The sequence below is a fragment of the Centropristis striata genome, chromosome 15, assembly GCF_030273125.1.
Source record: "Centropristis striata isolate RG_2023a ecotype Rhode Island chromosome 15, C.striata_1.0, whole genome shotgun sequence".
In the NCBI taxonomy this organism is placed as follows: domain Eukaryota; kingdom Metazoa; phylum Chordata; class Actinopteri; order Perciformes; family Serranidae; genus Centropristis; species Centropristis striata.
The window spans coordinates 14,676,651-14,699,798 of record NC_081531.1 but is presented as its reverse complement, the minus strand read 5'-3'; the positions used below and the strand labels follow the sequence as shown (position 1 = coordinate 14,699,798).

General features: G+C 38.0%; 3 protein-coding genes across 4 annotated transcripts; 2 read left to right on the top strand and 1 right to left on the bottom strand.

Annotated features, from left to right (window-relative positions):
• Positions 1-487: 487 nt before the first annotated feature.
• Positions 488-8,282, bottom strand: mks1 (MKS transition zone complex subunit 1). Of its 2 annotated transcripts, none has more exons than XM_059351654.1 (18): positions 7,921-8,282; positions 6,459-6,580; positions 6,268-6,320; positions 5,864-6,031; positions 5,432-5,532; positions 4,841-4,969; positions 4,507-4,611; positions 4,258-4,366; positions 4,091-4,147; positions 3,165-3,207; positions 3,009-3,071; positions 2,828-2,898; positions 2,670-2,739; positions 2,419-2,526; positions 1,741-1,874; positions 1,530-1,612; positions 1,298-1,395; positions 488-920 (listed from the first exon to the last, which is right to left on the bottom strand). In XM_059351654.1, exons 1-18 carry the CDS (start codon positions 7,995-7,997, stop codon positions 817-819), a joined length of 1,695 nt encoding a protein of 564 aa, XP_059207637.1. In that variant the 5' UTR covers positions 7,998-8,282; the 3' UTR covers positions 488-816. The 2 variants fall into 2 exon arrangements, with proteins under 2 accessions (XP_059207637.1, XP_059207638.1); XM_059351655.1 differs by having other exon boundaries at positions 5,432-5,529.
• Positions 8,283-9,107: 825 nt separating this feature from the next.
• zw10 (zw10 kinetochore protein) lies at positions 9,108-16,681 on the top strand. The gene is made up of 16 exons (XM_059351265.1): positions 9,108-9,344; positions 10,487-10,621; positions 10,727-10,828; positions 11,045-11,122; positions 11,468-11,627; positions 12,082-12,234; positions 12,778-12,975; positions 13,063-13,199; positions 13,296-13,478; positions 13,652-13,875; positions 14,279-14,350; positions 14,446-14,615; positions 14,823-14,953; positions 15,114-15,245; positions 16,164-16,360; positions 16,447-16,681. The coding sequence occupies exons 1-16, from the start codon at positions 9,240-9,242 to the stop codon at positions 16,565-16,567; spliced, it is 2,298 nt and encodes a 765-aa protein (XP_059207248.1). The 5' UTR covers positions 9,108-9,239; the 3' UTR covers positions 16,568-16,681.
• Positions 16,682-19,792: 3,111 nt separating this feature from the next.
• On the top strand, positions 19,793-23,115 carry LOC131986360 (G protein-activated inward rectifier potassium channel 3-like). Its single transcript, XM_059351267.1, has 3 exons — positions 19,793-20,188; positions 20,563-21,766; positions 22,436-23,115. Exons 1-3 carry the CDS (start codon positions 19,994-19,996, stop codon positions 22,630-22,632), a joined length of 1,596 nt encoding a protein of 531 aa, XP_059207250.1. The 5' UTR covers positions 19,793-19,993; the 3' UTR covers positions 22,633-23,115.
• The last annotated feature ends 33 nt before the right edge of the window (positions 23,116-23,148 follow it).

The following is a 23,148-nucleotide window of genomic DNA, read 5'->3' as shown; positions in this document are numbered from 1 at the left end:
AGAATAGACAGACCAATTGATCATAACATTAGTCGCTAGTTGCAGCCCTATACATCATTCACCATACACATCTCATTTTGTGTTATTAATCAGAACCCAGCTATCAAAATGTAGTGGAGTAAATAGTAAAGCATTGGCTTCACACATATGGAGTATGGATATTAAATATAATAGAAATTGAAACACTCAAATACAAGTAACTCAGAATTGCACTTGTAAAATTCTTGAATTAATGTTTTTAGTAAGAGTCCACCTTCCTTTGCCACATATAGCAGTACAGCAGCTCCTATACACACAACTTACATAGCCCTCAACTGCATATACAAAACATTTAGTATAAGCACAATTGTGTATGAAATTTGACTGACGATGGCTATAATCACAAGGGGAAAAATACCCAAAATTGTGGTTATAGTTCACTCTTTTTGAGAAAAAAAAATTAACACAAATGATAATGTTTGAAATAACCAATCAAAAATATACAATCAAAATCTAAGAAAGTATTTTATTTTATGTAACATTCATTTTCACAAGCAGCGCGGTCTGTAACTTAAAATTAGACTCAAATATGAGACGAAGTGACTGTACAAAGATTATAATGCAGGGTGATACTGTGTAGGCATATTAGCTTTGCTTTTGCTTTATTCTTAACCATAAAATCCATATCTACCTCCCAACATTGACAGCTGTCTTTACAAAAAAAATTCTCTGACTCTTTACAGTACACCATAGTCCTATGTTTTCAGCAAAACACAGCAAACTTGTCGTATTTTAAATGGCAATTGTCGTTTCTATTCTCCATAGTAGTTTTCACATCTATGCAGAGGATTCGAGGTGCAGTTGGGAAGTGGTGTTGATGAGATCTCTGGGAAGACTTTCGCGGGCCTCTTGCATCTTTCTCCTGGCCCTCTGGAAGGCCTCTGACAGAGAAAAAAACATAATAAACAATGATGTAAAAAATGTCATTCATCAAATTAAAAGTAAAAATACTGTGCTAAAAGCCAAATCAGATGTTCTTCTAAGATATCTTTGGAGAAGAAATCTCACTATACAACCCTAATGAATGAAATCAACCTTTCAGTGACAAGGTGTAAGCTGCAATTACTTTTTATGACAAGTGGAACAGTGCCATATATGTGTTATAATGCCCCTTTATTTAAATATATTTCATAAGGTCACACCCATGCAGAGGATTCAATGTAGAGTTGGAAAGTGGTGTTGACAACACAACTCAGCTTCAAACTGATCTTTACACATCCTGGTCCTGCTGAAAGTTAATCTGAACAAAAGTCTTTACCCAGGATGGTACAAACAGCTCCTTGCTGATTAAATCCTCCCAGCTGGTCAAACACTTTCTGCCTCCTCTTCTTCATCATGGTGACATCAACAAAAGCCCTGAAACATAAAATAAAATGGATATACTGAACCACACTGTACAGCTACAGTACATGAAGCATTACTTGTAAATTTAAACAAAAATAATAATAATCATCTCCACACTCATACTGACACATTCACAGTGTACTTACCTGGATTGTTGGATGCAATGCAGATTAAAGGTGACACTTCCTGCGGTTTCAGTGCAAAAGCCAAAGCGACTCAGCCTCTCTCCCTGCAGCCATATATGGGAATATAAAAATAAACCAAAGAAATCCTCAATATAATTATTGACATAGTATGAACATCAACCAAATATCTACTCTTAGTCTCAAGAGAGCTTAATCAGAGGTTTGAGTCTACCTTGAAGGTCCCTGGTATTCTGACATAGCTGTGGTCTTCAAGCTCCGGAGAACCTCCGATAAAGAAGCGTCTCAGTGCAGAGACTGTCCCCGTCTGAAGGGGTCTCCATGTATGGCATGTTATTGTATGTTTACCTGCCATACACAAGTATACACACACACACAAAACATAAAATGTGGGCAAATATATGTAAATGTGCCAATGTGATGAAAAATAAAATCCTGTCGGTTATTTTAATGTGAAACTTTCCAAAAATCTAGGATCTCAAAATAATTAATTATTTTGAGAAATTTTCTCTAATGAAAGAATTAGTCATAATATTGAAAAACGTTCTTAATATATTTCTCATTAAATATTAATGTACAGAACATGGAAATGCTTTTTTGTGGGAGAATTAGTGATTCTGGTTGACATCTACATTTCTAATCCCAACAGATATTTACACTTTCCTTCAAAATTCTAAATGAATAGTATTTTATTAATGCATTTTATAATTGTTAATTAGAGCTAAAACAACAGAAAAGTAAAAGCTAATATTTTAATAATCAAGTACTCATGCCAAGAATGTCAGGAATTACTGCTATTGTTGTCGTTTTCTGCATTTCCTGACATTTTCTTTAAAACAGTTTGCTGCCGCCCTAATTTTGATCTAATCACTTTGCAGTGTACATAGTTTACCCGTCATGGCAGGGAAAAGTAGATATCCATAGCCTTCAGTTCGATAGCGCTGCCAGGAGTCCAGAGAAAGAACCTTGAAGTAGACCACTGGCCACTGGGGAATTGACTCTGAAATAAAAAGAAACATCATGTGTCAGTTGAATCTCTTAGATGTACTGCATCAATAAAATAAACAAAATCACCCACATTGAACGAATGCATAAAACACATATATTATATATTATATCATATATTCCGTGGCTGATACCAACCCTCACTCTCTTTTTCACTCATGTAGAAAGCCTCAAAGCTGAAAGGGTAACTGAAGAAAGCAACATTTTCCTGTTGGCAAAGAAAATATTGAGGGTTTAACAAATCTCAGCAGCCACACTCTGAATCTGCTCAGCAGTTTCTTGTACAGTATACACACCTTCCCTAATGTTTTGGTCCTACAGGTCTGCGTAACCCCTGAGTGAGACTGAAAGGGCAAACTGGACCAATCTAAACAAACAAGAAAAACACAAGCTGAAGTGGAAAATCAAATTTGGTTTAATATAAAATATTGATGAGTATCACAATGTAAATGGTGTTGTAAAGTGTATGTGACTTACTGTTGGGAAGTTCCATGAAGAAGTGGATGTATAAGTTATCATATTCAAAGCCTTTGGCTGACACTGGGTAAGGAGAAGAAGAAGAAGATTTAAATATCAAAGACAAGCAGTTTTTGAAATTTACACAGGACAGATGACCACAGCTTTTCTACTTACCTATCTCTCCATTCATCACGTAACGCAGAATACCTAGAGGAGGCTAAGAATGTAGACCAAACAGATCACCATAAAACATGTTAGCTAGCAAGTTTCAAGGTTCTATATATGCCATTCAGAACCACTATATCTCACACAAGAGAACCAGCAGCTCAGACCACAACAAATGGGTTGCTTACTGTTATATTAAGATTCAAAATCTCGTAAATAGAAATCCAGTGTTGAAATGTCATCATTTATTTCAGTTATGTTCAAGCAGACATCAAACACATTGGTTCTAGCTTCTTAAATGTGAGGAATTGCTGCTTTTTTGTCATTTGTAGAATTACCTAATATGTATCCATGACAGTAGAAAATGCTTCAAATATAGATGTTGTTGCAAAGAAGCTACAAATTATAAAACATGGATGCCTCACACACATCCACAGTCACCACAGTTTTAGTCTCACCAAAACAGTTTTGGTGTCACCACTTCAGTATCTGACCAAATGTCTTCCCTTCTGTTCCTGAGTTATCCCGTTGAAAAGTGTTTTTACAAATGATGATGTCACAGTCAATTTGAAAGTTTGTCATAATTATTGTATGAATTCTTGAGTTATGCCTATTAGTGAGGTCACAGTGACCTTGACCTTTGACCTCCAAAATCCAGTCAGTTCTTCTTTGCTTACCAGAACAGATTTTAGTAAGGGCCAATTTAATGAAATAGCTTACGTTTGCTATCCCAAGCTTGCAGAAATGGCAGACCGTGGAAACAAACGGAGTGACAGTCAAACTCTATCCGGCAAGAGAAAACGACTTTATTGATGGATTGGAATCCTGTTTCCACTTTAAATATGTAACCTTAGCCTTTGGGAAACTTTAAAGGGCACTGATCCGTATTGTCACATCACACTCAAGCTGCAAGGATAGTTTGTTCAATGACTTACCATTTCAAAGTCCTGCCCAACAAGGCTGTTGAGGTAGTCCTTGTGCCGTAGGTACAGCTGGAGACATATGATAAGACATGTTGTTTGACTCCATAATATGTACATGAACATTTAAACTCTACTCTTCAATTCTGCTCTGATTCTAAACATAATGCAGATTAACTCACGTCTTTGTACATGTTCTGTTCCCTCTCCTTTTCCTCTGATTGCATGGCTGTGCATTCATTCTCCACAGTGAGACGCCAAACTTCCTTCTTCTCCCCTTTTGTTGTAATCCTGCACAACAACACACACCGGTTCATCACTTCATTTGTCCAAAAACCATGTATCCCTTTATCCCTTTTATTTTACAAACATAATTTCCTTGCATGTCATACAGTTAAAGTTTTAATAAAATGTTGATATTGTGAACTTGCCTGTAAGGCTCTTTGCCTTTGTTGAAGTCAGGTTTTACGGTGACTATTCCATTGCCATCTGTTTTTATGGTTACAAGCAAATATTCATTGTCTTGTTTGTCCAGCCTGATAAAACAAATAGAGAGAAAATCACAACGGGACCACACAATATTCACAGGTCAGTTTTAATTAATGCCTTCAATAAAATGTGCAAACAGCAAACAATTTCTTCACTTACTACTAAGAGGCAGAATCAATCAAGAATAACACAGCTTGCAAGTTTGTACTAGGTGTAAACTGAGCAAATCACCACATGTAGCAATAAAGAGTGAAATTATTGGAAATGTGGTTTTACCCTCCAGGGGGGCCCAGGTTTGCCATGATATGCATGGTCTGCATGGCATTATTCACCAAATGACTGTTCTTCAGAAACTCCTCTGTGGGCTCCCAGTTGACAATCTTTGACTTAGGGATACTAGAATCCCTGCAAAATATGCCAGACAACATTAAACATTACAACTGTCTTAAAGAATTCATAACCATCAATTGGATGTACCTTTTCTGTCTCACAAGGGATATTTTCTTCAGTAGAGTAAAGTGTGAAAAACAAACCAACAGTGGCATTTAAAAAACTTTTTTATAAAAGGAATCAATATTTGTTAGAGATAATCAGGTCTGAATTGGTTAAAAGATTTAGCTCAGTGAAAGTGGAAGATAATATATGATGTTATGACAGTTTTTTTATAAGTATATTTTTGCCCTCTAAGGACAACAGAGGATTTTTTAAAAAGTGAAATAAAAGAGTTAATGAAATTTGATCTTCACTGCCTAATTTAATGCATGTGCTGTACATAAATAATTACATGCATTTCAAAAATTGTGAAACAGAATTTCCCACTGGAAGACAATGAATTCATTGAAATAAGTGAGCTGCTGCTTGACCTACATGGTGCGTCTCTCCTGCCGTCTGTGTCTCAGGCTGGCCATCCTTTCAGCCAGGAATGTGGGGCTGGATTTAGTTGTGGTCAATATGTCAGTGGAGTGCTGCTTTCAGGGTCAAAAAACAACAAGCTACTTTCAAACACAGTAACACACAAGAATTGAAGAATCCTCCTTAATTATATCTCATGTCTGGTCTAGCTTTTATCTGTTATTTTATACACACACATATATATACATTATTATTAGTAGTAGTTTTTTTTTAATATTCTATTTTATTCCCTTTTTATATTTTAATACTTATTTTCATTCCAAGCAATTTTCTCTTGTGCACTGGTCTCCAACCGGTAAATATTTCTGATTTTTCTGGTGTATCTTTTTATCAACTGCAATATATACATATAAAGATTGACTGATTATGGGATGTAGCATAACCTACCAGTTGGTGGAATGGAAGGCAGCTGGTGTAGCGGTCATGATCAGTGTAAGTGGAAATTCTGCGATTACGTCTGCCCTTGGATTTGTTCAGGGCCTTGATTTCAGTGACGTACTGACGGTCCAGAGGGCTCTGGCATGCTTTCTCATTCTGGAACAGCTCAAACTCATACTGTGACCACAGACAGAGACACATGCTGGTGAGGGGGTTTAGCAAAGTAAACAGCTAAATTACCTTTAACTCTTGACCTGTAAGTTGTTCTTTTTAATCACTTTGAGCTATATGAAGTCATAAATCATTATAATTTGCTATGGACTGACAATATTAAACACAGGAGCTGCAACAATTAGTTGACTTATCAAATAAAAATGGCATAAAGTGCCCTACTAAAAACTCAAAAGTGCTACCTGACTGAAGAGTTTTTCCTGCCAGCCCACCACCAGCTCCTCCTCATTATCACCTGATGACAGAATAACAGAAAGTTATTAAAATTTGCTTTGAGGGAAATATCCACCCTAAAACATGTATGCATGGTTAAATACAAGTTTGTTGGTATAGATTACTTTCTGCCGTCTGCAGAACAAGTAAAGACCTATACCTGGCTGGACATGTGAGCTAAGGGTTTCCAGTTCAATGTCCTCTCTGTCTTGCTGGGACAGAACTTGCTGCTGGAGGTGCTGAGAGAGGGCTGCTGTGGAGGTCACCCTCTCTATACGCACCCTGAGGTGGGAAAACAAATAGATACTGTGATGAAATAATGTTTCCTGACTGAGGCTGGGTAACTCACCACTCAGCGCAAACAGAGAGATGGTCAGCAGAGACTACAATTCTATTGTCATGCATTAATGTTTACATTACTGTCAGTAGCTTAAACAATAATAATACATTGTAGTTTTTGTTGACTTAATTTTGTATTGATAACTTGAATATTGTCACCCTGTTAAAATAATCACCTAACTCATTTTTCAAGTTTTGCAGGAAACACAAAACTTCACCAAAAGTGTAACATATGACATTTATTGATAATTTCACTCAAAAAGGATGTAACAAATGATGGCTATTGGCATAGTAATATAATAACACTGTGTGTAAATTATGTAACTTAAGAGAAATAAATGACTTAGGCAATTTTTGAACATGCTTTTGTGACTTAAGCAAGATATGGTAACACTTTATTTTGAAGGTGTCTACATAAGATTCACACAAGCCTGTCAGAAACATGACATGACAAGAATCATGAGCATTAATGTTACTTCAAAGTGTCATTCATTTTCATGACACATCCCATGTCATGTTTATGACACGCTCATGTCACTCTTATGTAGACACCTTAGGGTAAAGTGTTACCAACATTAGTGTCAACAATAAAACACTACTAAACTAAACTGATAACTAAACAATCTCTCTCTAGCTCTTCTTTGCTGGGTTATTCTCTGATGCCTATGTGGCAAATTGTCAAAGAAGTGATGATCTTAAAGGGGTAAAATCACATGATCTGATCAACTGAGGATGTAGGCGATTTTACCATAGGTGGCCGGCGTCATGAGGAGATGAGATAGGCAAAAAACAACAACAATTTTGACAAAAAAATGACTTAGGCGATTATTTTAACAGTGTGACGATATGCAAGTAGAAACTAGTAACTGATGTTGTCAAATAAATGCAGAAGCATAAAGTATAATTAATTAAGTATAAATTAATTAGTATAATTTGCTTCCAAAGTGTAGTGAAGAAATAGTATAAAATTAGCAGAAAATGTAAATGCTCAAGTAAAGTAAAGTTACAAGTCTGAATACATCTTCCACCACTGATGGTCTGTAACTTTTACATGTTGTGTCTCTAAAACCTAGCTGACTAATGGGCTGCTGATGACTTGGACACGCTTGTAAAGAAGTTTTTATTTTATTTTTAATCTAAATAACGCTTTACCCGGTTAAATACATTACAGAAGCAGACTCTTACAGTAAAATGACACTGTAAATCCCCTCAACTCCTCCGACTTCATTAACTTAGCACATTTTTCGTTTTATAGCTATAGGTAACTGCTATTTCCTACTTACCTTATTTTCAAGTTTTTGACTGCATCCCGGGAACGATACACAGCCTCTCCAGTATCTGTGTTCCAGTTGTCTGCCATTAAATTAATATCAAACAAGTAAGCATCCGAGAAACAAACGTTAGCTATGCTAGCACATTTCAATAGCCAGAGTTAGCACAGAGCTACGTATTGTATTTGTCGTACACGAAACAACATGAAATGTATTGGCTATCCGCTCGAAGTGTTTGCTAATGCAAGCAGTAAGAGTGTCAGTAAATAGACGAATATTTTGCAGCGTTAAGTAGCTGCTAACTATGAGAAGCTAACAGACGGCTAATGGATAGTTGTCGTTGCCATAGAGATATGGGTAGTTAGATTTTTGGCGGTTTACAAACCACTTTACACGGTCATTACTGCCATCTACTGGACCGGAGTACACAGCAGTAAATTGACTTGTTTAAAGTCTTGAAAATAACCAGAATCATTATCAAGAAAATCATGGAAAATGGCTAGATATCAGCTCGTAAATTAAACTCTCATGAGCTATTCTTCTTGTTATCATTATAATTGTCCAAACAAATGTGCCTTTAGTTGTACCAGGCATTAAAATGAACAAGAAATTGAAGAAAACAAGGGTTGTCTAATATTTTTTTCAATGCCTGTATAGAGCTTAATCAGTGGCGAAAAAAATGCATTCTAAATTTGTTAAACGGCCCATTTCCCCAAAAAGTTTCTTAAAGACCTAATTTAAATTAATTAATCAAGTTTACCCTGATGCAGGAAGAAGTGTGTTTAAACAGTATAGCATGACTTATTTTTTTTAATGATTCCGATACGAGGATTACTTTTTAGAGCTCTTTATTTTCTTTATACATCCATGTTGTATAGTTGTTTGCTCAGACTGAATATAAATAAATATAAATATATATATAAATAATCATGTTTTACTCACATTTAAAACCAGCCTAGAGGGTACTTTAACTATTTTTCTTTACAGGAAGGACACCCTGAAAGACACTTAATTAAAAACTAAAACACAACATGACATTAAAACATTTTTAAGACAAGCTTTTGTCCATGACTTTATGTCCGATTCCTGAAGTTTCTGCATTGAGCAGCAGGTGGCGGTAGTGGTGGGGTGTGGTAACAACCCGTCTTCAAATAAATAACGAAGAAGAGATGGGGGGGTCCAGGATCCAGTCGCCGACATCTCCAGACCATGGACTGCATGAACAGACCAATCAGAGCAGCTGGCGGGTCCTGAGCAGGGCTTGTTGTTGAGCTGATCTGTCAAACACTCAAACTTTTAAAAACATTATAACGTTTCTGTGTTGATAAAGTATGGCGTCCTTTGTGACCGAAGTGCTCGCCAGCTCCGGCAAACTGGAGAAAGAGGACCTGTCCAGTAAAATCACCAAAATGTCGCGTAAAGTGCAAGATACGAAGGTAATAGCAGCTAGCATAGCATTAGCCACGCAGAGCTAAGTAAAGTTTGAACCAGTTAGCAGTTAGCGCTAACAGGGAAAGAAACCAAACTTCTCCGATCCATTGACCAGCGCTAGTTTGATTTCATGCTGCTCCTCGAAATAAAATGTAGCTGCAAATACTCTTAACCACACTATTTGCGATTACACAGCGGAGCAGCTAGTTTAATGAAGTGCATTTTCGTTAGCAGGTCTATTAGCCAGCTGTGTGTGCATCTGACGTGGCTGTCTTATTTACAGTTAAACTATGGAGATGTTTTTCTGGATGGATATTGAACATGTTTTTTGATATGTCATGTGGGTTCACTTTTAGCATGAAAAAATCCTACATTTTAAATATCCTCATTTTATGTGGTAAATGTTATACCCATAAGTAGCAAATTACCTGAATGAAATCTAACGTAATATTAACCAGTTTAAGAATTAAATTAAAAATATAGTTTAAAATACAGATTAGTGTTACAGATAAGCGAGTCACCAGGACTCTGAATATTTGCAATGCCTTAAATACTTATTTGTAATTCCAATATGTACCATGTTTCTCTCTTTTTAATCTTTGATGCTTGTTGAGAAGTTACGTTACCTTTTTTTAAATTAAGAAAATAACTTGAAGTAGGGCCCGTTTTGGATGAAATGTGGTAGAATGTAACTAAGTACATTTACTTAAGTGCTGTGTATAAGTTCAAATTTGAGGTAATACTATCAGTACTTTACGTATTTATTTTATTTAAGTATCTTCATTTCATGCCACTTGCTACCCCTTCTTTTTAACTTAGACTGCAACTTTCTGACAGCAGGACTGCTTGACTATGGCAATATTTTTGGTCAATATGACTGACTTTGGAAACAACAGGCATTTATTGAGGAGTGCCATGAATGACTCTGCTGAGATAGTAGCTTGACAAAAACAAATTAACAGAAATTAAATTGAGTTTGTAAAAGTGAGTAAAATGTGACAAGAACACAAAGAAACTGCTTGCGTTGCACAAAGTTAAGGGGTGTTATAGAACACAAGTTGCAAAAAGTTGTGTTCTGGGCTTAAATCAAAATGTCAGACTTGTTACAAATGATCTATTTACTGTTTTCTTAATGTTTATTTCATAGGAAGAAGTATGTGACATGATAAACAAAAGGTACAATGACTTCCTCCCCAACCTTCAAGCATCTGAGGAGTTAATGGTGCAGGTTGATGAGGTCTCCAAAGAAATGGATGCTCTTAAAGACTTTGTCGAGACTGAGGTATGTGTGAAACTATTTCTACATTAAAGCAATCCTTAGGCCATGTTCCCTGAGGTGGATTTACAGGAGATTTGCACAGTTTGGTTCTTGTGTATGTGGACACAGGTGCAGCAGAATATCCACGTGTCAGTGGCGGAGTATGCAAAGCTGAAGGATCAGATGGAGAAAAATACTATCATCATAACAATGCTTGGACACCTCAAAGAGGTACAAGAAACATTTGTCAAGTAAAATATAGTGTAGTCTCAAATTAATAGTGTCTGGAACTTTACACTAGGCTAATAAAAGTTATTATTTGGATTGTCCTGGTAGGGCTTTTTATTAGCCATTTATTAAATAAAAGCTGAAGCTTTGATATTTTGAGCATCCATCATTTAACGTCTGGAATGTTTCAGTGACAGTCCTTTTGTCTGTGTGACTCAGTTTCACAGTGCGATGGAGGAGTCCACCGAAGCTTTACTGGACAAGAAGTATGTTGATGCAGCCAACCAGCTGGAAAGGGTAAGAGCTGCTTACATCAATGTCCACACAACCTTACCTCCACTCTGGCTGACATTATGATATTCCAACAGAGATCATTTATTCTGTATGTATGTTAAATGTGTAATCTACCACTGTAATACATCTGAAAGTAAACACAAATCTTATCTCAACCTATAAACCTCAGTCACTGTCAGAATCAGCTGAGAAAATTGCAATCAGTGCATTTCTACTGTTGAAGGCTCCTGAAATGCCTCCTGTGGTTTGAGGTGTGATTTTGGGCTGTATAAATAAATTTCCTGAATGCACCGGATTATACTGATTTAACAGATTTTTATTCTCATTTAAGTTTTTATTTTTTTCCAGGCAAGGGCCAGTGTGGATTCACTGAAGGACTGGAAGACCTCCCAGCTGCCACTGCTCAGCGCTCTGAGGTCTGAGTTGACAGTGCAGAGAGAAAACTTAATTTACCATCTTGGGGATGAATGGAAGCGCCTCGTCATCTGGAGATTACCCTCCTCAAAAGGTTAGTCTTTTCCCAGAAGACTTATGTGTCAGGTGTGGCACTTATACAAGTGGAGTATCTGAAGTTTGTGCTGCAAAAAATAATTTCATTAGACAAAATAAGCCAAACGTTTTTAAATACATCAGTGTCCAGTGTTTTAAAGATACAGGAGACTTAACTTAGAATTGTTTCTCTTACGTACAGCGTATACATGTAGGTATACATGTGATTATTCTGAGAATTGTGCAAGATGTAAAAAAAAAAATACTTACTGGCTCTCACCTTTCACCCAATGTCTGTATTTTTTCCAGTAATAGTCTCAAAATGTCATAGAATCGCTGTCTTTACCAACCCAGCTTGTACAAAATGTATGCGATTTAAAAACTTGCCTTTTATTGTCACATGTTTACAAAATCATCAGCAAATCTATCTTGGTTTGAGGTATTAATAGTGACTGTTGGATGTGTGTAACCAGAGCCTGCAGGTCTGAAGTCCTTCCTGAAGGTGCAGTTGAACCTGAGCCATGCATGTAACAAGGATGATGAAATGAAACCACCAGCTCTGCTGCGTGGCGTCCTGCAAGCTCTGGCCATCCAGGGAGACCTTCAGCACAAGATCAAGCTCTTCAGTAAGAGATAGCAACACTCATCAGCTTGTAAAATTTGTGTTTTTATACTCTCCAGACTCTTTATTTCAGTTAATTGTCTGAACTCCGAGCAGCTTCTTATGCCATAAAAGATTAAAAAAAAGAAATGCAAGTTGAATTTGAACCAATATTGGGAAAAATCTACTGAACTATTTACATTTTTGCAACTTTTCTTGTCCTCTCCTCTCAGCCTGCAATTCAGTCCAAGTTTCACAGAAATTTGGTCATGTGACTGTTTGTCTCAATAGAGCTATTAGTGTCTAATGCCAGCTAGTTTATCTACCCTGTTAATCTGTCAATTTCTCTCTGAAGCGCAATATATCTGAGGTCAAAACCTGCTCAGTGGGGAAAAAAGTCCCATTGAAACCCATTAAAACCAAATGATCCCAAGGGCATTACAGCTTAAAATTATGCATTCTGCTATATCAGACTTTGAGTCTAGAGCCCTGACTTTAAAACTGTAGTTTTTACTATCCTCCAACAGACTGAACCTGCTCACTGCTTGTTTCTGCTGTTGTCGTTCAGGTCAGGTGCTGCTGAAGACCATGTTGAAGCCGTTGGTGATGTACCCATCACTGTCAGTGACGGTAACCGAGCAGCAGGAGGGGGGAACCATCCTGGCTTTGGAGTGTTTGAAGGAGAGTGAGGAAGAGAGATCCACTCCTTCACAGGTCTACAGCAAACTGCTCCTGGTGCTCAGGACACTGCACTCACACCTGCTTGGTACAGTACAGCTGGGACCCTAGTACAATTTGTAGCATTTAAATCATGGTTAGGTTACTAAATGTCACTGTTTTGCTTATTTTTTAGATGTGTCCATTGGTAATAAAAAGCTCTCTGCTATCTTGGGGGAGATGATTTGGGAGGAAATTTCTCAGTGCATCATCCAAGAGTGTCTGCTCAACTCCATCCCCACCAACAGCAGTCAGCTGGAGAAATACAACACAGTATGGACCCAACAGCAGTTTATATTATATAATGATATTGTACAGAAAAAAAATACATTTTTACTGAATATATTTATTCTGTTGTACCTGTTCAAGGTTATCAAGGAAACAGAGGAGTTTGAGAAGTCTTTGAAGGAGATGGAGTATCTACAGGGTGATTCCACAGACCTGCTGAAATATGCCAGGAATGTGAACTGTCACTTTGCCAGCAAGAAGTGCAAAGATGTCATTGTGGCAGCCCGAAAACTCATGACCTCAAAGATGCACAACACCGTCAAAGTATGTGTTAGCTGTGGCTGATGTGTGCATGTATAACTGGAGACTGGATTGTAAAGCGTACAACACTTGGACCCTCGTTTCAGATATACATGAATTATTCCACAAAATCTGCAGATGTTTTTTACTTTGTCTTGTTTAATTGCTTCATTTCTTTTCCAATCTTCTTCTGACAGATCACACCAAACTACAAGCTACGTCTTCCCAAGCTGCCGGCTCCAGCGTCAGAGGCGAAGGTGATGAAAGAAACCGTAAGGGACGAGATTACAATGGAGAACTCAAAGCAGCTGTCAGCGATGAGTCTGTGTCTGCCCGCCTGCCGCATCAGTGAGTCAGTGCAGCAGCTGATGGAGCTGGCACTCAACACTCTGAGTGAAGCCGTTGGAAGCTCAACACAATGGTATGTTACAGTGCTCAGTGACCGAACTGTCTTCTGTTAGTGTTTCTAAACAGAAAAAAAACAATCCCTTTACAGTAATTTCATATGCTGTAGAGTTTCAGCCTTGGTTATGATTATTTGGTAACCTTTTAATAAATGTACATACAAAATTCACACACCTTTAAGAACAAAACTGTTTCATTGAAACCAATTAAAATCAACATCCCACAGCTTTAAATCATGCATTCTATCATATCAGGCTTTTTATCTAGAGCCCTGGCTCCAAAATGTAGTTTTTTTGCACACGTGTGGCAAATACATGCTATTTTCCTGGGTTTTTTAGAGTTATTGCTGCTCTATTAAAGAGCAACCACTTGTACCTGTCATTATTGTAAAATCAAATCAATCTTTCTGTTTTTCTCAGTGCATTTCAACTCTTCTTCACCGTGAGAAACGTCTTCCAACTGTTCTGTGATGTCGTCCCGATGTACCACAAGTAAGGCTGCTTCCGTCATATAACTCGGAGCAGATCAACATATTCGCCTTGAAGGCATAAATGGTTTCCTACTTTTTCTCTCCTTCTCCATCCAGAGAGAATCTAGTCAAGTTCCCTCACCTTGCTGCCATCCAGCACAACAACTGTATGTACCTGGCCCACCACCTGCTCACCCTGAGTCACCATTTCAGAACTCACCTGCCACAGCAACTCAGCCAAGGCGTTGCAACATTTGTTGACATGGTGCCAGGATTCAGGAAACTGGGTAAACAAATCGTTTCACAGCTGACTGCCACAACATTCAGTGCAGAAATGTATCTCCAAAACTACTCAAATTCTCGGACAATTCGTAATTCTGATAGTTCTTGTCGCAGTATCAGGCCAATATTTCCACTTTACATATGGAATAACAACATCTAATCTCCAGATTGGCTTGAAATATACAGAGCGATCTTCTGTCATTTCCCTCCAGGCGCCCAGTGCTTCTTGGCACAGATGAATGTTCAGAGAGCTGAACTGTTAGAGAGACTTTCCACCGCTCACAATTTCTGCAACCTGGATGATGAAGACAACTACATAGCAGCCAGCAAAGCAGTAAGACAGGTGAGAGTAAATATAAATATAAATAATAAAAATAACATGTAACTGTTTTGAGAAAATTGCAATTCAGCTGCACCACATTCCTGTATAAAGCATTTTGTATATTTCACATTCATGCGCTCTTTCTCACTCACACAGTGATCCTCTGTTCACTTGACTGCAGGTCATCCATCAGTTGAAGCAGTTGGGCACAGTTTGGCAGGATGTCCTACCAGTCGGTATCTATTGTAAAGCCATGGGCACCCTCCTCAACACAGCCATCACAGAAGTCATTGCCAAAATCATGATGCTGGAGGTTTGTCTTTTCTTTTTTTTTTTATTGCAGTCCCTCTAGAAACATAGGAGGAAGTATTTAGATCCTTTACTTAAGTAAACATACAACACAGTAAAAGCACTGAAGATGTTATGCAAAATCCTATTAGCTCTTGGACTGAAATTGCAAGTGGGTGAAGCTCATACAGTGAATTCTCAAATAAAAGCTGGAATTAAAATCAGTCAGTGGCCAAGCAGAAACAAAAAATAATGCTAGTCATCAATCAGCAAGGTAAAAAATGTTTAAAAACACAGGGAAGGTTGAATTACCTGTAGTATAATAGCTAAGTCGGGCTGGGCGATATATCTATAAAAAAATATATCGATATATTTTTACATGTGATATGGAATTAGACCATTTTGCATTTCTTTATATGTAAATGCTGCCCTTACTAGGTTTTGTCATATTTATTTATTTTGAAATGTTCGTTATTCTGTTCTCATATAAATATATATTTATTTCAGGAAAAGATTGGCCTATTTTATTTCATAGACCAACTTTTATTTAAGATATTTTTCTTATTTAAATGTGCACTTTATGGAGCTTGTAATACTGTTATACAGTATTTATGTTCACTTAATTAACTGATTCAATAAAAATACTATGTCATATTTGGCTTTGACTTTGACTGAACATTTGCTCTCACTTTGAGATAAAAATTTCGGGGTATATATTGCATATTGATATTCAGCCTAAATATATCGGGATATGACGATTGGTCGATATCGCCCAGCCCTAGTGGTAAGATGACAAATTTAGCATGATTTACTTTTCCACAACACCAATTCCATGTATAGTGGTGGGTTCAAGTTCAAACACAGACATAAGTCTTAATCTCTTTTATATTATGTTAAACTCCATGACATTATTGAGTTTATTTCTCACTTTGACCATCTAAAGGATATCTCCTCTGAGGACGGGGAGCACCTCCACACTCTGTGCCAAACCATCATTGAGGAAGGTCCGCTGGTCTTCACCCCTCTGGTCGAAGGAAACAAGAAGTATCAGGAGGAAGTTCCTCTCTACGTGAGGAAGTGGAGTACCTTCAAGGAGCTAGTCATCGTGCTGCGGGCCAACCTGCAGGAGATAGTTGACAGGTAAGAAGGAAACATGATGATGAGTAATAAATGGGTTATTATTAATGTGTGTGATTGGCTGATTTGTCTGTGATTCCTGTCCTCAGGTGGGCCGACAGTAAAGGTCCGCTGGCGTTGGAGTTCTCCAGTTCGGAGGTGAAGAATCTGATCCGGGCCTTGTTTCAGAACACAGAGAGGAGAGCTGTAGCTCTGACCAAAATAAAATAGATACTTGGACCAAAAAGGAAGCAACTATAGCACTTTTTCCTCTGAGGAAAATATGGTTTATGTCTGTTCATTTCCATTTTCTGTTGCAATAAATATATGCATTGACGTGTGTAACAGTTGTGTCACAGAGACGTGCAGTGGTCTGTCTGATGGAGGTGCTATGGCGGTATAAACTGGTTGTAATCAATCTGGGATATGTTCTTTCTGCAATTAGTCCCACAGAGATTACATGAAGGCTTCTTTACATGCAGCCTATAGTCGTATAGCTTTGTGGCTTTACCACGACAAAGCCAACTGAGGTTGTGTAACCAGCAGGCTGCCATCTGTTCACATGTTTTGTCCTATCCAGGGTTAACTTTGCTACACGTTAATCAAACTACATATCAGCTTTTCTCTACTAATGTAATTTCAGGAGAGAGTTTGTTTGGACCTAAGCATCCATTTATTCTGAAAAAAAGAAACCCTGGATGTTGCATCTCAAACCATTAAAGTCTTATGTATTTATTATTTGAACAAATAAACCAAAATACTCAACTTTTCGAAAACATTTTCCAAATTGTTTGTCTTTGAGAATTATGCATTCTGTTTACACCCAGTATCTACAGATCAAGATGAGGTTACATTAATATTATTAGTATTATACTACACATTTACAATAACTCTCGTGTATTGTCAAGTCCAAAAGTCAGAATGCATTAAAAACATGTTTATAAATGCATAAAAGTTTTATCCAAAGGAATATTTAGCTTCAGTCCATATCTGTTGATATTTGAACTTACAAAAACTTCCAATTTTCGCCGAGGTTTAAAAAGTGCTTGCTTCCTGCTTCTGCACAAAAAGGGATGCATGCACCTTTATTAAAGGCTCGGTCTAGCAGTAATCTAAATGCTCAAACTGATTGTTAAAAATGTAATTTCATTCACATCATGGTGTTCAAAACAATACAGGACAACTGAAAAAATACAGGATTCAATAAAAGGATTAATTTTTTTGTAATCATAAAATGGCATAAATGGGCAGAGGTTTTGAACATTGCAACAGAGTTACATCCAGCATTCTGATTGCCTAAAATAATTCCATTATGAGAATGATGTAGAAAAATTATGATCAGTCAGGGAGACTCATGATTAGAACTTTGTGAAGAAAAATGCTATTTAAATTAGTATCATTACACATTACAATAATCATCCATTGTCCTTAATTATACACATTGTGGAGCTGCAGCAGCCACAACATGCAGTGTTTTGCTCTGAATGACACCAGGGGGGCGGAGACAAACAGCTGGACGGTCACACAGCTGCAGCACCTCCTCCTCACTTCTTTCACGCTGCCTACATCTGATCAAACCTGATGACTCCAGCGGGGAAGTTAAGTTCTGCTAGCAGCTGTTTTCATCCTAAAGGTATGCTCTACAAGGGTATGTCAGTATTTTTCTCTTTTTGTAACAATCTATTCAGCCCAAAAGTCAATGCTAGAAGTCAGAAACAATATCCATTTCCATGCTCAATGTGTCTCATAAGTTGTTGCAGCAATTTTGGGGTTGATGCCATTTGTTACACAGATTTGGTGCTAAATGTAGCATTTATTTAATTTTTTACCTCTGGAGAATTTTCAAAACTTTCTCCAGAATATGACACAATGACACCAAAACCTGGAGGAACATCACAGAAAAATCCATGCTGTAATTGGGTATCAAAAACATTTCACATTTTGGAAGTTTCAGCAAGAATAGCATTTTTCAGCAATTGAATGGCAAGCACTTGTTTTCTGGAAACCGAATTGTCAATATGCATAAAAAAGCTATACATCCTCTGAATGCTCTAGGTCTCTTGTTTGTGGTTGTAAAGTTTTATGAGGCTGTGATTATCCAAAAGGTCACAGCAGCTCATTGTATACAGTGAGGTCAAGTTTCTCACTGCAATAACATGGCAACTATTGGGACTGACATAATCACATAATTCCGGCCCATGCTGTACGAGATTAGCATAAAGTGGGCATGTCTGCAAAGGGGAAGACTTGTGGGTACCTAGAACCCATTTACATTCAGATTTATTGACGGCAATGGATACTTTTGGTCTTCTTGTCATTATGTTATGAATATCTTCATTGTAGCTCTCGGACTGCTACAGCCTCCGAAAGACAGAGAGAACACAGGAGTTGAAGTGGCTAAATAATTATAAAGGATGTCTGCTGTATCTGTAAAAGTGCCACTTGTGTTTATAGATAGATTATATTCCATCCTCCATATGTCAAATAATACAAAAACCAAAACAAATCACAGCACCTGCACATAAATCCAGGTATTAGTAGCTAAAAACAATCCAACAACACTGAGATTCAGAATAGACTTTTCATCTTTTATCCGCCCGCTTGAGAGGATAGATTTCCTATCGTGTTATTGTTGTGGCACAATAATCACAGCACTGTTTAAACATTTTCACCAGTGACAAGTGAATTTACCACAGTTCACATCTGGACAATACTTTCTCTAAGCCTTCTGGCAAAGACAGCCAGTAATCTTTTCAAATCCATCGTGCTCCTTGGTGTTTCTCCGATTAATTTTGAGGATTACTGATAATCCCTACATGTGTAATAAATTGTAGCAGTGACTGAGACGCTGATCAGCCCACTTCCAACTGATGAGACCTCATGTTATACTGGGGAGGAAGAGCAGAAACATTTTCTTTTGGCACGTTATCATACAGCATCACAGCTCGGGCTGATGTATAGATGAATCTGGAGGGATTTGTTCTTGGAAGGGCAGCAGGAGATGCATAAAGAAAATTTAAAATACTGTATATGTTTGATTTAAAAAGACAAAGAAAACTCTGTCAAGTTAACTTTCTGTAGTACAAATTTTAGCTACTTGTACTTTACTTTGGTATTACAACTTTATATTACTTCATACTTTTACTTCACTATATTTATCTGGCAGTTTTAGTAACTTTAGAATTTGAGATTTTTGCATATGAAGAGCCTAAAAAATATGATGCTCTGTTATTTATTAAATAACCGTAGTTTGAAGTCAGGCAATTTTGGAGAAACAACATTTTGGGTTCTTTAAATATTAGCAGCCAATCACAGTGTATAACACCAATAATGGTTGTAATTTGTTACATTTTGTTAACTTTTGACCTTATATGTTTATAATAATAAGCATTACTTTTCATAAGAGGGCTTTTGAGTGACCACTTAATTATTTCAGGTAAAAAAAAATTATATATATTTTTCAGTCCTCAGCCTATTTTGTTTTTACAGTGTGGTATTAGTACTTTTACTGATGTAAAGTATCTGAATACTACCTCCACCACTGTCTAAGCCTCGAAATAATATCAATGTGTTGCCATGAAATGGACATATTTGCCTTTGTGTTATCAAATCAGAAGGAGAACCTGAAGGGGATTCAACATCGTGAGGACCTGAGCGATGATCTCCACTGTGATGTGCAGCAGAGAAACGCTACAAAACGTTCAGTGCAACAATCACATCAGGAGCTCCGTAAGGGTCGCGCCTCGCAGGAACACCATTCCACAGACACAGGCTCTCACTGCAAAACACCTGCTGGCATACCTGCCCCGACCACAGTCAGAATCAATCCGTTACACTCCTTACACCTACAAGGTATAGCCTTACATATGATTGTCCCACTGCTGTCAAAAATGTGTTTTTGTAATTCTTACTTCACTTTAGCTTGATACCATTTGTTGCACAGATTTGGTGAAAGATCAAACTTTTTACCACTCGAGAATTGTTATAAAAAAAAAAAAAAGGTTTAAAAAAATAACTAAAAAATACCACATTTAGACACCAAGGAACACCATAGAAAAATCAATGCTGAAATTGTTATCAAAAAGTTTTGACATTTTGGAGATTTCTGCACAAACTGCATTTTTCAGGGATAGAATGGACACATTTTCATTTTGTTATCTTGAGGTCAGAGGTCAAGGGACCTGTGTGCCGAATATAATTAATATAATTGTTTTCCTTTCTTTCAGGCTACAGCTCAACCCGCTGTTTCTGCCATGATGACCACAGAAAGAGCTTCTCTCATCCACAACTTGAACTATACAAAGTGCTCATCACTCCCACCGTCCCGGGAGGCTTCTCCCACCCAGACTCCCTGCAGCCAGTCCTCTCATGCTTTGACTTGGGCCGACCAGGAGCCCCCCCAGCCGCTAACTCTCCACATAGCTCCTCTGGAACCAATAGAGGAGGCGCCGAAGCCTGCGCATTCACATCGCAACAGACACCTCAAGCGTTTCAGCTCCAGGTGGCAATCAAGAGGCTCCATTTGCAGCAGCAACCTTCCTGTCTCTGCAATCGAGAAGCTGCATGGTGCAAAGAGTCACAAGAAGAGATGTAAGCTGCTGGGTGACGAGCACTCGTTGCATGTTTCCGCCAGCAATCAGCGCCAACGTTACATCACCAAGGATGGCAAGTGCAGGGTCAATCTGGGACCTATTGTAGACAAGAGTCGCTTTATCTCAGATATTTTCACCACATTAGTCGACCTCAAGTGTCGCTGGTTCCTTCTCGTCTTTACTATGTGCTACATTCTCACATGGGTGGCCTTTGGTGGGATCTACTTCTTCGGTGCCTGGTTGCGCGATGACATCACACATGTTCATGACCCTCTATGGGAGCCATGTTTTCAAAATGTAGACAGTTTTCTGTCGGCCCTGCTGCTGTCATTAGAGAGCCAGAGGACAATTGGGTACGGCTCCAGGATGGTGACAGCTAATTGCCCTGAGGGTACGGTGCTTCTGATGGTCCAGTCCATCCTCGGCTCCATTATCGATGCTCTGATGGTGGGCTGCATGTTTGTTAAGATCTCCCGCCCACAGCAAAGGGCCCAGACGCTGATCTTCAGCAAGCACTGCGTCATATGTCAGCGTGACGAGAAGCTGTGCCTGCTCTTCCGCATTGGTGATCTGAGAGCAAGCCACATGGTGGATGCTAAGATCCGGGCCAAACTGATCAAATCCAGGCAGACCAAGGAGGGCGAGTTCATCCCACTGGAGCAGTCGGAAATCAACCTGGGCTATGACTGCGGGGGAGACAGGCTGCTTCTGGTGGAACCCCAAACCATCACCCATGTCATCAATGACAGCAGCCCTTTCTGGGAGGTGGGGTCCGAGCGCTTGAAGAGGGAGACCTTTGAGATCATTGTCATCCTCGAGGGCATCGTGGAAGCATCGGGTTTGTAAAAGTGTTCTTTAATTCATGTGCTGTCCTCTAACTAAGGTCATGATCATGGCAATGCAGCTAAAAACGTTGCATTTTCAGACACTTTTCTCTCCTGAAAGAAGAGTTGTCAAGCAATTAAATGGTGCATTTAGTTGTTGATTCGATGGAAAGACCATGGCCTACTGCTTGATCTTCAGGATACAGCTTTGATCCATCTACTGTCTCTCTCTGATCACCTATTGTGTGTGCTAGTACCATCAAACATAAAACACAGCTGTAGTCCTTGACATACCTAACATTATCAAAGGTATTTTACTGGTAACTAAACAAAGGCAGTCTAAGACCAGCATCAGCCATGAAGATTGATTATCTGCTCAACTAAGAATTTCTTAGAACATCCTTTATTTAAAGCTACAGTCTGCTCTAATTGGCTCTGGATAACAGACAGTTGATGTTCGCTGTACTTATTGATCAAGAATGTTGAATGTTGAAGCGTAGATGGAAGTTCAGAAATGTAGAGAAAAATATGTATTTGCTTAATAATGAACAAAGACTATTTAAAATGTTGCTTTACAGTGCATTTGTCTAACTGCAAATGCTGTCCTGAATTTACTTATCAAGTCTTTTTTCAAATAAAGTGACACTTACACACTTGTATTCTAATGCTTTTCTGTGTTGCAGGCATGACATGCCAGGCGCGGACATCCTACACAGAGGACGAGGTCCTTTGGGGCCACCGATTTGAGTCGTGCATTTCCTTGGAGAAAGGGGCGTTTCGTGTGGACTACAGTGCATTTGATAAAATCTTTGAAGTCCAAATGTCCCAACTCAGTGCAAAAGACAGAAGCACACTCAAGGAACAAGAAATCAGGTTTTAGAAAATGTGAGAACACTGAACAGTTCTTGTTTCTGTACATTAACATCACGTATAAGGAGTGACTGTGATATTCAGCCATAATTTCTGTTATTCTGTTCTAACAAGAGTTCTGTGTTTTACTTACAATCAATGTTGTATTATAAAAATGTTTTATCTTGTGTTTTAGAAAATAAACATTCTGCTGAGAGTTGTCTTTAATTTCTGAGCAATTGAAAAAGTAGTGTGGAAAAAATAAACTTAACTCAAAGGCTTTTTCTGGACACTTTAACATTAGAAGGATAAACTCAAAGGCATTAAATTTCAAGGAAAACAAAAACAATGTTCACTATAAAGGTGTAGACTGATGCTTAAGCTTATTTTACCCAACCTTTTTACACAACATATTAACAGGCAACCATTTCAACAAATAAATTGTTCTAAACCTTTTATATACAATAATTATCATGCTTCAATTTCATATATGTTTGTAAATTTATTTTTAAACTTTTTTTTTAATTTGCAAAGGGAACTACTCATT

Coding starts and splice junctions, on each gene's coding strand:
- mks1 (XM_059351654.1), bottom strand. CDS start 7,997: ATGGCAGACAACTGGAACACAGATACTGGAGAGGCTGTGTATCGTTCC. Junction 4,612..4,840: donor AACCTGGGCCCCCCTGGAGG/GTAAAACCACAT, acceptor TTGTTTTATCAG/GCTGGACAAACAAGACAATG. Junction 921..1,297: donor AGCTGTTTGTACCATCCTGG/GTAAAGACTTTT, acceptor TTTCTCTGTCAG/AGGCCTTCCAGAGGGCCAGG.
- zw10 (XM_059351265.1), top strand. CDS start 9,240: ATGGCGTCCTTTGTGACCGAAGTGCTCGCCAGCTCCGGCAAACTGGAG. Junction 9,345..10,486: donor GTAAAGTGCAAGATACGAAG/GTAATAGCAGCT, acceptor TTTATTTCATAG/GAAGAAGTATGTGACATGAT. Junction 11,628..12,081: donor GAGATTACCCTCCTCAAAAG/GTTAGTCTTTTC, acceptor GTGTGTAACCAG/AGCCTGCAGGTCTGAAGTCC.
- LOC131986360 (XM_059351267.1), top strand. CDS start 19,994: ATGATCTCCACTGTGATGTGCAGCAGAGAAACGCTACAAAACGTTCAG. Junction 20,189..20,562: donor ACACTCCTTACACCTACAAG/GTATAGCCTTAC, acceptor CCTTTCTTTCAG/GCTACAGCTCAACCCGCTGT. Junction 21,767..22,435: donor GGGCATCGTGGAAGCATCGG/GTTTGTAAAAGT, acceptor TCTGTGTTGCAG/GCATGACATGCCAGGCGCGG.